The 15,889-nt window shown below is 41.9% G+C and overlaps 1 protein-coding gene across 1 annotated transcript in view; it reads right to left on the bottom strand.

Moving 5' to 3' along the window:
* Positions 1-696: 696 nt before the first annotated feature.
* The window catches only part of gch1 (GTP cyclohydrolase 1), a 47,035-nt gene continuing 31,842 nt past the window's right edge, over positions 697-15,889 (bottom strand). The window contains exons 3-6 of the mRNA XM_024261201.2: positions 11,020-11,075; positions 6,904-6,935; positions 5,604-5,688; positions 697-4,548 (exon numbers count right to left, since the gene is read on the bottom strand). Of these exons, the coding sequence (XP_024116969.1) occupies positions 4,422-4,548; positions 5,604-5,688; positions 6,904-6,935; positions 11,020-11,075 (300 nt within the window). The 3' untranslated portion in view covers positions 697-4,421. The remainder of the gene's footprint in view (positions 4,549-5,603; positions 5,689-6,903; positions 6,936-11,019; positions 11,076-15,889) is intronic.

A 15,889-nucleotide genomic window follows, 5' to 3' on the forward strand; every position in this document is an offset into this window, starting at 1 on the left:
GGATTTCGTAGGTCTGATTCGCATATTTGATTTGGGAAAGATTTTACGTCGGATGCCCTTCCTGACACAACCCTCTGTATTTTATCACGGGTTTTCACATTTTGATCTATTTTTTTATGAAAAAAACTTTTGATTGGGTATATGAGGTAAAAATTACTCGGCAAAAGTGATAGTCTAAGTTTTTATTGTGAAAGTGTTCAAGAGTGAATAGAGTTTGAGTAGAAACATTTGAATGCATCTGTTACTAAACATGGAGCCAGTAAATACAAATGAAACCAAGTCTAACAGAATTGGTTTGTGTCTCGACTAGATTGAAGGGTAACCAAACCCCAAATCAACTTTTTTTTGGCTGTTTACCTCTATAAATGTGGCTTGACACATTAAAATAAACTTGTATAATTCTAAAAAATTATGGTCAAAAACCGTCTGTGTGCTGCCCCCTACAGGTTGAATTGAGATATTACAATTGAATTCTGTGATTGGTCAAACCAGTTACGTCCCACGTCATGACCTGCAGCTCCATTAATGATGAGAGTCCTGTTCCCCAGTCCCACCCCTCGCTGTAGGTGGAGTCAGCCTTCCCTGTTTGGTTACCCTTTAATGTTAAAAAACGAACAGGATGTGTTTGTGAGAGAAGATGCTCTGTGTCAACAGAAGGACACACAGCTGTTGTGAATGAACAAACAGGCAGAGAAACACAGTTGTCACATAAAAATTTAATACCTTTGATGTAAAGGTCTTCCATGGAACACGGTACGAAAAGTACAGGGGTGGAGACGGCACCAAAGAGGCCGTCCGTCACAACAAGGCCACAAAAAAACAACATTAGCACTGTTAGCACACATCCTTCAGTAAACACACACACCATGATACACAGGAAACTTTGATGCACAGAAAATGCAAACACACAAAATCACAACAGCCATCTGATGGAACAAAGCTCTGACGAAAGCTCGCCAACAAGCTGGTGTTGGCGAGCTTTACAATTCCTTTTGTTTTTATGGTCAAATTGGCACAATCAACATTGAGGTGGGTTTTTTATTTTTAGATGTGAAATTTTGATTTTAATTTATTAACCCTTTAACACCTGAGGCGTCGTCGGTGACACTTGAACATAAAATCTTTAACAAACTGTAATTTTTCAACCATTGACAACAATTCCAGCAGATTCTGAAGGAGAAAAGCACGTGAGCCGCTTTTCTCCTTCAGAATCTGCTGGAATTGTTGTGTTAACAATTAAAAATGTAGGCAGCAGCTTTTTAAAAGACAATTCACAAAGACGAAACTCAAATTCATTCTTCCACTGCAATGTTAACTTGTTAGCTTGTTAGCATCTCCTAATTAAATAATCTAATGTATTAAATGATGTCAAACTTTTACTTTAAAATCTTCTTTCTACCTAAGAATGGATTTATTCATAGTTTTCACCTGATATTCATAGAAGTTTTATTACAGGTGTAGCGCCCTCTGCAGGCCAGGAGGCTGGGGGGGTGTCACATGACTGCCAGTTCAGAAAGACAGATTCATCTGTTACATAAAGTGTGTTTTATCATTAGATCTGAGGAGATCGACCGATACTTTCTGTCTGAGAAATGAAAACAATTTTGCCCAGAAATAGTCGCATTTGAAAAACAAGAGTACAAACAGTATTCGTATGTCATCCATAAAATATATCATAATTTTATTCTCTTTAGATTTACCATCACAACGTACGGAAATAATGTAAACAAAGACGTGATCAGAGGCGGGATCATCTTAACTCTGAAATTTGTTAAAGATGTCGTATATTAACCAGCACTAGCACTTTCCTTTACGTTCAGATTGGAGATTTTTTTTTCTCTTTACCTCCCAGATTCCTGCATTGTTAATCCATCCTTAGAAAATCTTTCAGTACTTTCTTTCTGATGGTGATGTGAGGTGAGGGCCTCTCTGGGTGGATGTCAGCATCCGCTCCCATTGAAGGGCCTAGAAAAGGTTTGGGGGGCTGGAAGAGGGTCAAAGAACCCAACAGCTCATGGGTTTGCTTTTCTTGTTTTTAGAAGGGTTTTGGAAGAAACGGATGCTGCTCTGCGGTATGAGCTGTCAGTGCCCACCAGCTGTCTCACAACACAAACCAGTCCGTTTGCAGTCACTCAATGTAAACATTTAGATTCTGGTTACAGCTTGAATTGAGCGGCGAGCAGCGAATTCGCGGCGCTGTGAAAAAGGGGCGGGCCACAGAATTGGTGTGAACGAACCTTTAGGCTTGAATTTTCTCACAAAGTGAGAGTTCATGCTCTGCTTGAATTGTGGTGGTATTTACTGACCTGGAGCTTTTTTTTGTTTGTTGGACACGGACAAAAGAGGCAAACATGAACAACAAAGTTTGCTGGAAAAACTTCCCATCGACCAATCACAGACTGCCTATTGACCCCTCGAGACAACAAAGCAATAACACACTATCTGACTGCTCTGTTACACTTAATATAAGGTACAAAAAATATGTTTGTTTTTAAGAGTAAAAATGGTCACTTTTTGATTGTTAAAATGATTTGGAGATAAACTCTTCAAGAGTTAATTTTGTTAGTGTTTTAACTAAACTCACTTTTCATGAAGATTTTAAACAGCATCTGTGGGCACTACACCATAAAGAAATATCAAAACAAACAAAAATAAAAATAATTCAGATTATGATAGTCCTGGTTCGTCCAAACCTTCCCAATAAGGCAAAATGATTTTGTGCCTTGGATGAACCATGACTCTGTTCAGGTTCTGTCCGTATACGGAGCAGCTGCATCTTAGGGGAAACATCTTTCAAGTGGAACATACCATTGTCATGTGTGTAAGTGTGTTGTGAAGTATTTGTAAGGATAATGAAAGTTCCATGCACTCATGACGTACAGGTGATGCTGTTGTACGGCGTCCTTACACCTCACTCTAGTCGTTAGTGAGTGCTGGCTCCTAACTGAGCGTGCACAAATGCTGCATGTGTGCACGAGATATGTAAGTGCACGTAGAACAACCATATGATGTGCACACAAACTCCACTCTGATCGTCTTAATTCCTCACTTCCAACAGTCGGACTGAACGTCAGGAGTGCTCACTTATCAAAGAATGAAACATCTGTACGACATTCCTGCATCTCACGTACTTCACCCTGATGTGTATGTGTTCACTATGACCCGCAGCACGCCCATAGGAAAAATGTACATGAACATTTTCTCTCTGCAGGTTCGCTGAGCGGTCTACGACCCTGATAGTTCCTGCAGGTCACCTGCATGTCCCGTACAGGTGTGAGCATCTTTCACCTGCAGACAGCCCACATTCACCTGTAAGGACAGGTGTGACTAAGGCTTAGTGTTATGAGCGACAACAAGACAGACTTTTAGTGAAGAATGAGACGATCATTGGAGAACTGGTCATCTAATCAGGAACAGGAACTTGGTGTTGCTTACTCTCTGACACGGGCTCCAGGACTTGGTTCAAACAAGCAAAAATACAGATCAACCTGACCCCTCCCTCTGTCTGTTCCTTTGACAGCTCCTCTGACTGTTCCTCTGACCGTTCCTCTGACAGCTCCTCTGACCGTTCCTCTGACAGCTCCTCTGACTGTTCCTCTGACAGCTCCTCTGACTGTTCCTCTGACAGCTCCTCTGACTGTTCCTTTGACAGCTCCTCTGACCGTTCCTCTGACAGCTCCTCTGACTGTTTCTCTGACAGCTCATCTGACTGTTCCTCTGACAGCTCCTCTGACTGTTCCTTTGACAGCTCCTTACTGAACCACGTTGACCGGTTCAGATTGACCCAGTGGCTGTTTTCCGGTCTTCCCACCACGTGGTTTCCTCTCTTTGGTTTGTGGAAAGTCCAGCTGCTTTCACACTGAACGAACTGATCCAGAGTTCCTCTGCAAGACCAAGAGTTCTCTCTACAATAGCGAATGTTCATGGTCACGGGAGATAACTGGAATGTTTTGGCCAAAACATGGTTGTAGCTCAGTAAAATCAAAACTGCAGGTAGTTCGTTTACAAACCAATCTAGCACAGGTGAACGGGGAATGGCCGTCAATGGAAGCACCAATTGAATTGGAGCCATTAAAGGAAAACTAACTTCAATGTACTTTAACCTTTGATATATTTGTTTTTAGGGTTAATTCTCTGTATAAACTCAGAGTTTTGAGGCCAACTCTTGATATTACCTCTTAATTCATGCAGACAAACTAAAGGGGGGCGGGGTCTGGGGTTCTGATCAAAAGCCGGTGTGTCAGCTAGTGGAAAGTCACTGAGGCAAAGTGCCGCTCAGTCCGGTCAATGCAAGAAACTGATGAAAACACACTCACTCCTGTACACACACACACTCACACTCACACACACTAACAGCTGGTCTGTGCAGGTAAAGGTAAACCCAGGCCACAGGAGGAGGAAGACGAGCATCTCGGTCCTCCTCAGCTCCGGATCAGAGTCAGGAACTCGTCACGGGTTTTTGGATCTTCCCTGAAAACTCCCAACATGGTGCTGGTGACCGTCTTACTGTTCATCTTCTGGACACCGCGCATCACCATGCACATGTGCCTGCAGGGGAACACGCAAAGGTTAGCATGCACGTTCACGTGCATGGACCCGAACCGCAGCAGAGACACAGAAGACAAAACAGCACCAGGATCCTGAGACGCTGCTGAGCTTCAGAGCAGAGACAGAGAAGAGGAAGACGCTCCTTCAGGATGAACCCGTTCTAGAGAATGAGTGACGGAGGCGACACGACACGCCTGTTGGTTGGAGTTGGTTCATGTAAGCTCTGAAGGTTCAGTTCTGACCGTCCAACAGAACTCAGGACATCACATGTTCAGCCCTTTCAAAGCAGTGTGAATCTCCCTGAAGCAGGAGCCCTGACTGGCACAGATTTACCAACTCTCTACAAACTAAGAAACACGTTGTATTTTAGAAAAGGATGAAGTGGATGAATGATGTTTATTTGTGATTATTTTATCTCTTAAAATATTTTGTTGGTCACCTCTCGACACATCCTGTCAGGTCGCTGCAGCAAATCTGCTCTGAAAGATCTCCTTCCTTACTCAACCCAGTATTTTATCCGGGCTGGGGGCCGGCTCAAGGATACCTGGACTCGGGCCCCCCTGTGGCTCCCTAGTCAGGCAGTAGCATGAGGGGTCTTAAATATATTTGAAGATTAGACTCATTGTTTGGAGCATCACAGTGTGAACAGGAATATAACGAGGTGTCTTCCATTTCTGTGTCGTCACATGACGTGTGAATTAAAGCGGCGCTGCGATTCTCCACGCCATCGCCAGTGAAGGCCGAGACTGTTGCTTCATGATACAAGCTGTGATTGTGCTTTAACTCCAAAGAAAAAAAAAAAAAAAAAAAAAAAAATCCATATTTGGTGATTAGCTGAACAGCTTTGTGTGTTGGATCTGACAGCACAGATGTGATGGAAAATGATTTGAACTGAGAAATAAACCAAATTAGTGGGCATTATTTTGGACTCTTGGCAGCTCTCTACAGTCGTCTTCCCTTTGAAGGTACAATAAGAGTGTTTGGGTTGAACCCTCTCAGGCCGTTCCCGCTAAGCTCTAGCTTAAAGTAGGACGTGCGTTTAGCGCAACACTCACGTTGCCTCCACCACCACTCCAACGCCGGTGGGTTGAAGGGCCTCTGTGATCGCCACGGCAATCTGTTTGGTCAGCCTCTCCTGGACTGTGGACACATGAAGACATGAACAAACAGACCATCAGAGCAAACATCAGCCTGGAGTCCAGAGAAAAACAAAGCTGCATGTCGCGGGTTACACACAGGACATGAGATCCTAACTGGTCTCAACATAGGACGGAGAATCTGCTGAAAATAATAAAAACTCAATCTTTGTGCTCTTTCCTTCATCCGTGTGTTTTACAGAAAGACGGTCAGATCTTCTTTGGGACGTCCAGTCTGCTCGGACCGACGCTCAGTGGCTGAAGCTCTGATTGGATGTCATGTTAGTAGAGGCTCATACAGACAACATGCTGAGGAGGATCAGTGTCGACTGAGGCAAAGACTGATGGTTTTACAGAATCCTCCACAGACTAAAGAGTTTCTGCCCATTGAAGCTTTTGGGAGACTCAGACATCACTGTGAAGCTGATCATGCACAGATTTAGAACTGATCAAATTAGTTCTGAATTAAAAGCTTACTTTGAACTCAGGTGGTTTGTTTTGTCCTCTGGACATAAACAAGCAGTCAGAGGTAAACGTTCTTCCTGAAATGATGGTGTTTAACTTATCAGAGCATTCGGCATATTTAATATAAGTGACAATTAATGTGGCCATTATCAGAAATGAAGGGATTTCACAGGAACAACCGTCTTCCTCTTCATGACGGATGGTTCACGCTCCTGTGTCCCTTAATGTCCCCTACTTATCTCACATGATTTCATGGTTTATTTTTCTTTATTCTATTTAAATGTAACAACCTTCCAACATTTCTGGGTTTTAGGAAGTCTAAATGCTGGCTTTTGTTGGAAACTTTTCTGTTTAATTACACAGTCAGGACTCTTTGGACTATGACGCAAGAACAAACAAAGCTATAGTTTCAGTGAAAAAGGTTGCTCTCAGAACCTTTAGTTCTAAAAGGTTCAGTTCCTCTTCTGTCAAACTACCTTTCGCTCACAAATATCCTTAAGGTTCAGAGGAATAAAGTCCCATTTTCACCAGCATGACCTTCTCTGTTTGAAATTCCTCTTCTTCTGTCTTGTCTCATTTCTACTTTCATTCCAACTGCTGTGTCAGTCACTTTTTTTCTTTTTGATCATGTTTGCTATGGTGGTGACGTCATCATGGTCCATGTTTTGTCCAGGTTCTGCTTCTCTTCTCAGGTTTAGAGTTGACTCAAGTTTATGAAAGGTTGAACTTTTCAATAGAAGAGATTTTTATGTACCTTGTAGTCTGCGGCTGTAGATTTCAACAATCCTGAAGGAAAAGGAGAAAAGGTTGTTACTATTTATCAGGTCAGAATGAAAGCCGTGGCTTTGATTCAGTGTGTTTGGCCGTTTAAAGTCCCCCTACGACCATTTAAAAAAAAAATGTTCCCAGTAGTGTTTTAATGATGATTATGAAGTTTTCAACCAAAATCCAACAACCTAAATGTTTAAAAAGCCATTTTTCATGCCGATCTGAAGCATCTGTTTCCAAAATCTCCACTGAGGGGGTGTGACTTTTTTTTGCTGAGCAGCCCCCCCCCCGTCTCTATCCAGTTCACCAAAGGATCTAATTTGCGATGGATCCAATTAAACTTTTGGCATCATTAATTAAGGACTAGGGTTTTCCTTTGGCACATGGAGTCCTTTATGGGGGCCGCAGCCGAATCTGCTTTCTTCTCCTTCTTGACGCCTCCCATTCACTCCATCCATGACCTCCTCCTTCCTCCTTTCCTCCTCCTCTTGCCTTACACCCCTGTCACTTTTGCTCTCATGGATGAATACAGGCCGTCTCTGGGTGAAAAGTGAACATTTATACAACAAATAGGTGAGACCAAGGCGTGTCGTCAGACTTTTCATTTTTTTCAAACACCTCCCTCCAGTCTTTCAGACTGAGAAAGGCTCTCGTCAGTGCTGTTCACGTGATGAGTGTGCACTCCTTACTGCAGCCTGACTGTTAGAAATGAGGAAATGAGTCAGAGAGTAGTTTGTGTGAACGTCCTGCAGGCACTTACATTTCATGAACCTGTGCATGCAGCATTTGTGCACAGTCAGTAAGTAGCCAGTAGTCACACCTTATACTAATGACTAGAGTAGGGGTGCCCACATCCAGGCCTCGAGGGCCAGGGTCCTCCATGTTTTTTTCAACCAATCACCCATTGAAGCTCCTTATTGGCCAAACACACCTGATCAGGTAATCAGCAGCAGATAAAGCAGGATTTCTGGAAAACCAGCAGGAGGCCGGCCCTCGAGGCCTGGAGTCTAGACCCATGCTCCAAAGTGCAGCTTAAGGACACTGTACAACAGCATTGCCTGTGCATCATAAGTTCGTTGACTTCCCTTGTCCTTATAAATACTTCACAATACACTTACTGCACGATTAACAATGATATGTTCTAGTGCTGCCACAAACGATTATTTTAATAGTCGACTAATCACTGATTATTTTTCAGATTAGTCGACAAATCGGGTCATACACAAACTGGATGTAAAGAACACATCTTAACCATCGTTAACTTTAAACTAACTAAAAATAAAGACAATGAAGATGATAGTCTATTAAACTTTAAATGAATCGTAAAATCTCTGTCCTTCATTAGTTTATGGTATTAAAACAACATTAAATCAAATGAGAGAGATCAGGAATATACTTTCCATCAAACTCATTTTGATATGTGACCTTTGACCCTCTAGATGACTTAACAATTCAATATCATTTTTATATATAAAGGGTATATAGGGTCAGAGGTCACCTGTCAAAATGAGTTTGATGAAAGTATATTCCTGATCTCTCTAATGAGGTCGGCATCTGAAACAAGGAACTATTTTCTCTAAAGATAAGGTTTTGGTCTCACAGACTCAAATATTAAGTGTATTTTTTGGTGCTGAACGCTCAGAACTTTGTTCAACTTTACTACACTCTGACTCCAGATAATATAAAGTAACGACTAATTAGCTGTTAAATTAACTGTCGACTATTTTAATATTCGATTAGTCGACGAATCATGGCAGCCCTAGTATGTTCCGTGTTCATGGCATCCCTTAAGGCGGCTGAATGAGCCTCAAGGAAACTGCCAGACAAACCCGTGCTCCTTTTTAGATGCAACTGCTCCTCTCTACGAGCCTCCACGGTCCTGGACAAGCCAAACCCTGCTGTGCCCGTTTCAGTGCATGTGACTATGGCCTTAGTTTTTGTTGCACTTCACTGTACAGCCAAATCCAAATTCTTTCCCTACTTCTCCCTACCCCTACATCTAAAACGGAGAGTTATTGAAAAACAGTATCTTCAAATTTGGACGCTGCTACTGCTCGGGGATGTCATCAATAGTAGCAGGTCATCTTCTGTAGCCCGTAGCTGCTAGCGCTCAGAAAATACTTAACAGTGGTTTTATACCTTTAAAAGTCATGCTAAAACAAGTCATTAATTTAAATGTAAACTTCTGTGATTCACAGCACACCCATGCGAAGACATGTGTTTCTCCACCGCGACACAACGCAGCACGGTTTACCTCTGGAGGGAACAGACCTCAAAGTCCCTTCGCTCTACCCTTAAAAAAACTATTTTGGACACGCCTTTCCCTTCAAAGGCCCCTTGGAGGGGTAGGGTCAGAATTTGGATTCACCCAACATCTTTCTTTCAGCAGCAAGTCCTTCAATGTCTCCAAATCTCAAGAGAATCTGGCCACAGAAAAAGAAGGTGCTAGAAAACTAATAGCTGGAAGTCCCTCCCCCTGCCAGACCCGGCTGCAAAAAAAAATTTGCACCAGAAACCATTTGCTGGAAGTCCTCGACCGGAACTCCCCGTTTTAAGCTTTCCACCTTTTTTTCTAGTTTTTTCTTTAGGACACTCTGTCACAGTGAAAAAGCTGCATTTCTTCGGCTATTTCTCTGGGGTTAAATTGGTGTCGTTATACAGATTAGAACACTTGAAAGAAATAAAACGATTAACGTTCTCTGTCTACTTGAAGCTCATCTTGTACATTAAACTGTTAGACAGTTACAGTTTATTCACTTTTAAAGGCTTAAAAGCTGATAGTTCTGAAAAGTTTTTAAAATATCATTTTTGAAGGGGTTTCCTAAAGTTTAGGAAATTTCTGCTTCCGGCTAGAGATCGTTTCCGGCGCCATCTTGCATGTGACCAGAGGACCCTCCAAAATCTGTGCTGCTTCTCTAAAACACTAACTCCTGAAGATCTGTAGCTTCTACTCTGCCAGCTCCACTAACCAACATTTTGACTGTAGTCATCAATGATGAAACTTGTATGAACTCTCCTTACAGGAATAACTTCAACTCAAACAGAAAATCCCTCATAAATGTGCATGTTAAAAAGGTTGAATCTTTGGGGATTTGATAAACTGATGTTCAAAAGAAGGAAGAGGAATTCAAAATGAAAAAGAGCAGAGACGGTGCTGTTCCTCCGATCACCTCGACCTCTTTCACCCCAGAGAAATGCCATTTGAGCAGAGAGCAGCATGAACCAGTGACCAGTTGTGTGTGGGGGGTTACATGTGCTCATGTTTGATCTCCTTCGTTTGTTAGTAAAGTTCAACAGGAGTCGTTTTTTTATATTTATATATTTTGCCCTGACTGCAAAAATGGCAGACATAAAATCATTAAAAATGTCTTAAAGTTGAATTTTTGATCAAAATATGAATTGTTAAACAATGAAAGATTGGTTATTGTTAATTAATCACTGATGAAGTTTTTGGGCTTGTTTTTTATGACTTTTGGGCTAGAAAACTGTGACTCTATCTGGCGACACTGCACGAAAAGTGAACCGCTATGTAGTGAGGGAACAACTTTAAGTCCCAAAGGCCATCAACCATTTTTATTTTAAATCTTCACCGATATCTCCATTTCCATGGGGTTAAATGAGTGTGACCTTCCTGCTCTCCTTCCAAACTCTCAATGAAGAAACCAAACTGCTGCTAAATCCTCTTCTAAATTCGGCTGTTTGTGCCGTCACACATGCTGATCACCCGCTCATCTTAATCAATCTAAGTGCCATTGTGGACGTCTGCGACCACTAAAGCAGACACGCAGCACTCTACCCATGTCTGCAGCTCCCTGTCCTGTGAGTCGGTTCTCTGAATTATCAGTTATGTCTGTTTCATCATGCAACCTGCAGAGGACAACCTCTCTGAGGCAGTCTGAGGGAGCTCGTTTCTGCTGGTTTCACTGCCGTCCTCGAGAGGCGAGTGCACAGATCCAGTACAAGAGCTGTTAGTATGATAAGCCTGAAGGTATTGGGGTCAGAGGGTTTAGATTCTACACTGGAACACAAACATGTTTGAATTAATCAGCTTACAGGCCCACTCATGCAGACAGTCCATCATTCTCAAAGTTCATTTACTCACCTGGCCAGCTTGCTGAGGCCCAGAACTCTCTTGTTGGGGAGGTAACCAATGTGGACCTGCACAGAGTTGAAGGGTTACAGGTTAACAGAGGAATCCGAGTCAGACATTTACTAGAATGTAGTGGAAGAACACAAGAAATGAATTCATCGTTCCTTTAAAAGATCTTTATAGGCTAGACATGCTTGATGCTGAAAAGCGTCTCTAGCGGTCAGCATACGTTCATTGCATAGAGGAATGTGAATGACCCAGATGATCACGCTTTCTTTATGAACATCATCCAATAATAGCAGGATGGAAATCAAACGTAGTGTATTCAGACTGGAAAAGTCTGTTGGTCCAATCAGAGTCTTGAACCGTGGTCTGAATTCAGACGGCCGTCATCCAGACATTTCTGTTTTGAATATAAGCTTGACATGTGAGTGAAGATCTCGCCACTCATTGGCTAGGAATTATGAGGGCGGGGCAAAGCAACAAGAGAGAGAATAATGAAGTCCCACGCTTTGTAATCTTTGTCGGGATAGTTCACTGAATCAAACTTTATATTTCACTGACCAATTTTAAACAGGTTCAACACATACTTTTACTACGTGTGTATCGCGTTAAAAGTTCTTCTAATGAGCCAGCATTGATCCTTTTTTTTTTCAAGGATTTTTTATCTTCACTAGTGTCCGTGGCAGACATAAAGTCCTGTCCGCCTCTGCAGCCCCTCCCCTTGCAGCGCCTCCAACACAGGGCTCTGTCCGAGCGCTGGTCACAGGGACAGCAGGTCGGCCCTGGCCGGTGGGCTGATCCAGCCTCTCCCAGTCGTTTAGAAGGGCCTCGTGCTGCTATCATCTCGTTCTGCTGCCGCATTTGCTGCGGAGAAACTCTGTGGGGAGACCAGACCAACTTAAAAAACAATAACCCAGACACAACTTCAACTTCAACAGCTACTTCAAATCAAGGGGGAGGGCTAAGGCGCAGGAAGAAGGGGAGGATTCAGATCGGGCCATAGAGTCAATACATGGAGTTCTGTTCGGCAAACACAGTGTCTGCAGGCGGCACCGACCCGCTCCTATCTGCAGGTGTTTAGAAGGGTCTGGCGCCGCCTGCCATCCCCGTGACTGTGACCTGCTCTTGGGACAGAGCCCCATGTCGGAGGCGGTGTCAAGGGACGGGTGGCAGAGAGGAGTCGATCAGTTCCGGTAGATATTTGTGTTTTTAAAAGGGATAAGTGTCCTTAAAATGCTTGTTTTGACTTTTTTATATTAACTATCAGGAAAATCTATTTCAAAAAGTGGGAAAATGTCAAGTTTCACCAGATATTATTCACAATCGAAGTTCAAAATGGCTGAAAAGAATCTCTGATGACCCAGCATTCTAGCAGGACTTGAACACATCACTCACAGACAAATCTCTGAAATGTGAAGAGACTCACCACACATCTGTGCACAACTGAGGTTTTGTGTGTGCGTAAGCAGTAATTTGTGTGTAATTTTTAAAGATTTGCGTGTGTAATTAGTTTCAAATTGTTGTAATTTTAATCTGTGCATGTTTAAATTGTTTTTTTTTAATTTTGTAATTTTTTTAGTTATGCACACAATGTATTATATGAGTTACAAATCAAGAACTATGCAGACACAAATCAGAGTGAGTTTGTTTTCTCCACAGTAAACTTTCTGGATGTTGAGCTGGGGGGTGGGTGGGGTTGGGTGAATTCACAATAACCTCTGAGCAAGTCTCAGTCATGAACAGAATAAACTGGAAGGGTTAATGGATCACATGAGGTGTCCCAGACAGTAAGGCTGCACGTCCATCTATGGTTCACATCTCTCTGGACCTGCAGACGTCTTCATCTGCTCACAAATGACTGAACACTTTTGACGCTGCGGTCAGTCTGGATTATTTCAAGAAGGAAGCAGCAGGTGAGCAGAGCGGAGCCTGGAGACGTGAAGATGATCTTATTCTAAAGAAAAAACGCAGACGGACTTCCTGTCTGTGTGTTCTTTCGATGTTTGTCTTTGTTATGTTTGATCAGAGGAGGTGTGAACAGACTCTCTATGCTATTGTTTACTGCTTAAAATATTGATTTTATCAAATCATTTCATCAATACTCTAAACCCTGGGCTGTTTGAGCCAAACATTAGCTTTGGGGTGGGAGGATCATTTACTGACATTCAGATTGTTTCCACAGATTATTTTGGATTAACCCTTTAACACCTGAGGCATTGCCAGTGACGCGTAAACACAAAATCTTTAACATACTGTAACTTTTCGAACCGCTCTCACGATAACCGCTTTTCCCCTTAAAAATTTGCCGGAATTATTGTGTTAACGGTTAAAAGTTACAGTAAACCAAAGAACAGAAACCCTGAGCTCTGGTGTTTAGGTGTAGAGTAATTTGTGTTAATGTACTGCAGGTTTATGACTGCGAGAAGTGAAACTGAGAGTCAAAAGGCTGAAGAAGAAAGATGCTGCAGATGGCTGGAGGCTCCGATTCGTTTATTCACCAATGCACTCCCCCCCACACACATCTAAATGTCATGCACAATTTATTGACAAGAGTAGAGAAAGGGCAGCATCAACAAGCATGCAAAGATCTGTTTGTCCACTAACTTCCGCCTCTTCTTTCCTTTGCTGCTGCTCTTCTGCAGACGCCTGATATCCTAACATCAAACAGAAACTGTCTTCATTCATCTCCTTTTCATTTCCCTCAAACATGCTGCAAAAAAATGACCAGACTGGACTTGTTTAATAGACTTGTTTCTCTGTGACGTCACACAAAATGGTGACAGGGCAACAAATTAGAATAGTGACTTCCGGTGTTCGGATTTAGAACGACTAAGTTTACAGCTGAACGCTGTTTAACTCAATTTTACATAGTTGTATTTAAAATATCAACATTTTATTTGAGCAGATATTATTCTAACAGGTTCTATTTGGCTGATGTTATTTGCACGTATTTTAAGTGTGATTGAGCACAAAAGCTGATAGAAGTTGACCACATGTAACAGGAGCTGCTAAGATGCTCGTTGCTGCAATGTCGGCTGCACCTGTTTTAACTGGCTAAATGTAGTTGTATTAAGATTTATTCGTTGTTTTTCGGGGTACTTTAAGGGGTAATTGTAAAAATAGGAATGGTTTAAATAGGAATATTTTTTTGATGGTTACAAATGATTTTGATCCTTGTTTATCTTTATTATCCTGCAGGATCAGACACGGTTATGAGCAACAGCAAAGAGGAGCTACCTCAGAAAATAACACAACAGTTAGTAGTTTTTCTTTATCATCAGACACGTTGAAATTCTCTGACTGTATCTCTGTTTTAGTGATTTTGTCAACACAGAAATATAATCAACTTTAACTGGACAGAAAAGATCTTCTGCAGATCTTCGTCTCATCCCCGTCGTGGAAAGCTAGTGTTAGCATTAGCATCAATTAGAAGAAGAAAATCTGAATGACCTTCATATTTAAACCAGCAGCATTCAGTGAAGTTCCTGTGACCTTCATCTAACTATGACCGGGTTGTAGAGAGAAATAATCCACGACTGGTTTAATATCATCCAGAGGATTTTGGGGAAGCAGCTGTGGAGCATTCAGCAGGAGGAATACTGACATTTGATCTAAGAGGGAAATACAACCAGGAAGGACACTTAGAAAATACATATTGTACACATTTACATTACAATTGGTTAGGTTACCTTTATTATTTACGTAAAATTGTATGGAGAGAAAATAGACTCACTCACTCCGTTTTATGGGTGCGCAATTCTTGATTTGTGTGTAAATTAGGATTTATGTGTGTGCATATTTTTGATTTGTAACTCATATATGTTTTGTGCATACGTAAAAAAAATACAAAATTAAAAAAAATGCAATTTACACGTGGACAAATCAGAATTACAACAGCTTGAAACTAATTACATACACAAATCTTCAAAAAAGACACAAGAATCACCTCTTAGTCACACACGAAACAGACATGAGACTCACTGATTCATCTGTGAGTGATGCATTCAACTACTGCTAGAAAGCTGGGTCAATAGAGTTTTCTTATCAGCCGTTTTGAACTTAGACTGTAAATAATATCCTCTGAAACTTGACATTTTACCACTGTGTTATAGTGATGGGTCGGTCGCGAACGAAACGGCTCTTTGAACCGGCTCTTTGAAGTGAACGACGCGAGCCGGCTCCTCGCTGAGAGCCGGATGTCGGGAGCCGTGTCTTTTCTCTCTCCCCTCCTCTCTCTCTCTCTCTCCCTTTTTTTCTCCTCATGTCGCACGCGATTGGTCAATATGTGTTTGTGCGTGTGTTTGCGCTGCGCAGAGGAGGGGGTTACACTTGCGGCGTACGGAAGGAAAGAGAAAAAGAGAGTCAGTGGCCACAAGACAAACAGCATAACATTAAGGTAAAACAATGAGTGACACAAGAAAATATGGGAGTATTTCACTGTTACAGATGAAACAAAAGCACTTTTTAATCTATATTTTTGTGTTGTGGTTTGCAGTGTTTTATATTGTTTTCAAGTTGAAATTTTCTGTTTATATGAGTGAAATAAAATCATATTTACAAAAAAAAACAAGTTTTTTTTATTAGTATTCATTTTGTGCATAATTTTATATAATTGTTGATAATAAATTACTTAAAGCAACAAAACAACCTAAAGAGCCGTTTGGGAGCCGAAAGAGCCGGCTCTTTTTGGGGAGCCGATCCGAAAGAGCCGGTGTAGGTACCACATCTACTCGGGGTGTCAGAACGGCTCGGGGGCCTGCGACAATTGATGACGTCTCGATGTTTGATTGGGTGTGATGACGTCTCAATGTTTGATTGGCTCTACACCGATTTGAATTTAACTAAACTCCCGTTTGTTCACTTGTGATTCATTATATGA

The sequence above is a fragment of the Oryzias melastigma genome, unplaced genomic scaffold, assembly GCF_002922805.2.
Source record: "Oryzias melastigma strain HK-1 unplaced genomic scaffold, ASM292280v2 sc00184, whole genome shotgun sequence".
Lineage (NCBI taxonomy): Eukaryota > Metazoa > Chordata > Actinopteri > Beloniformes > Adrianichthyidae > Oryzias > Oryzias melastigma.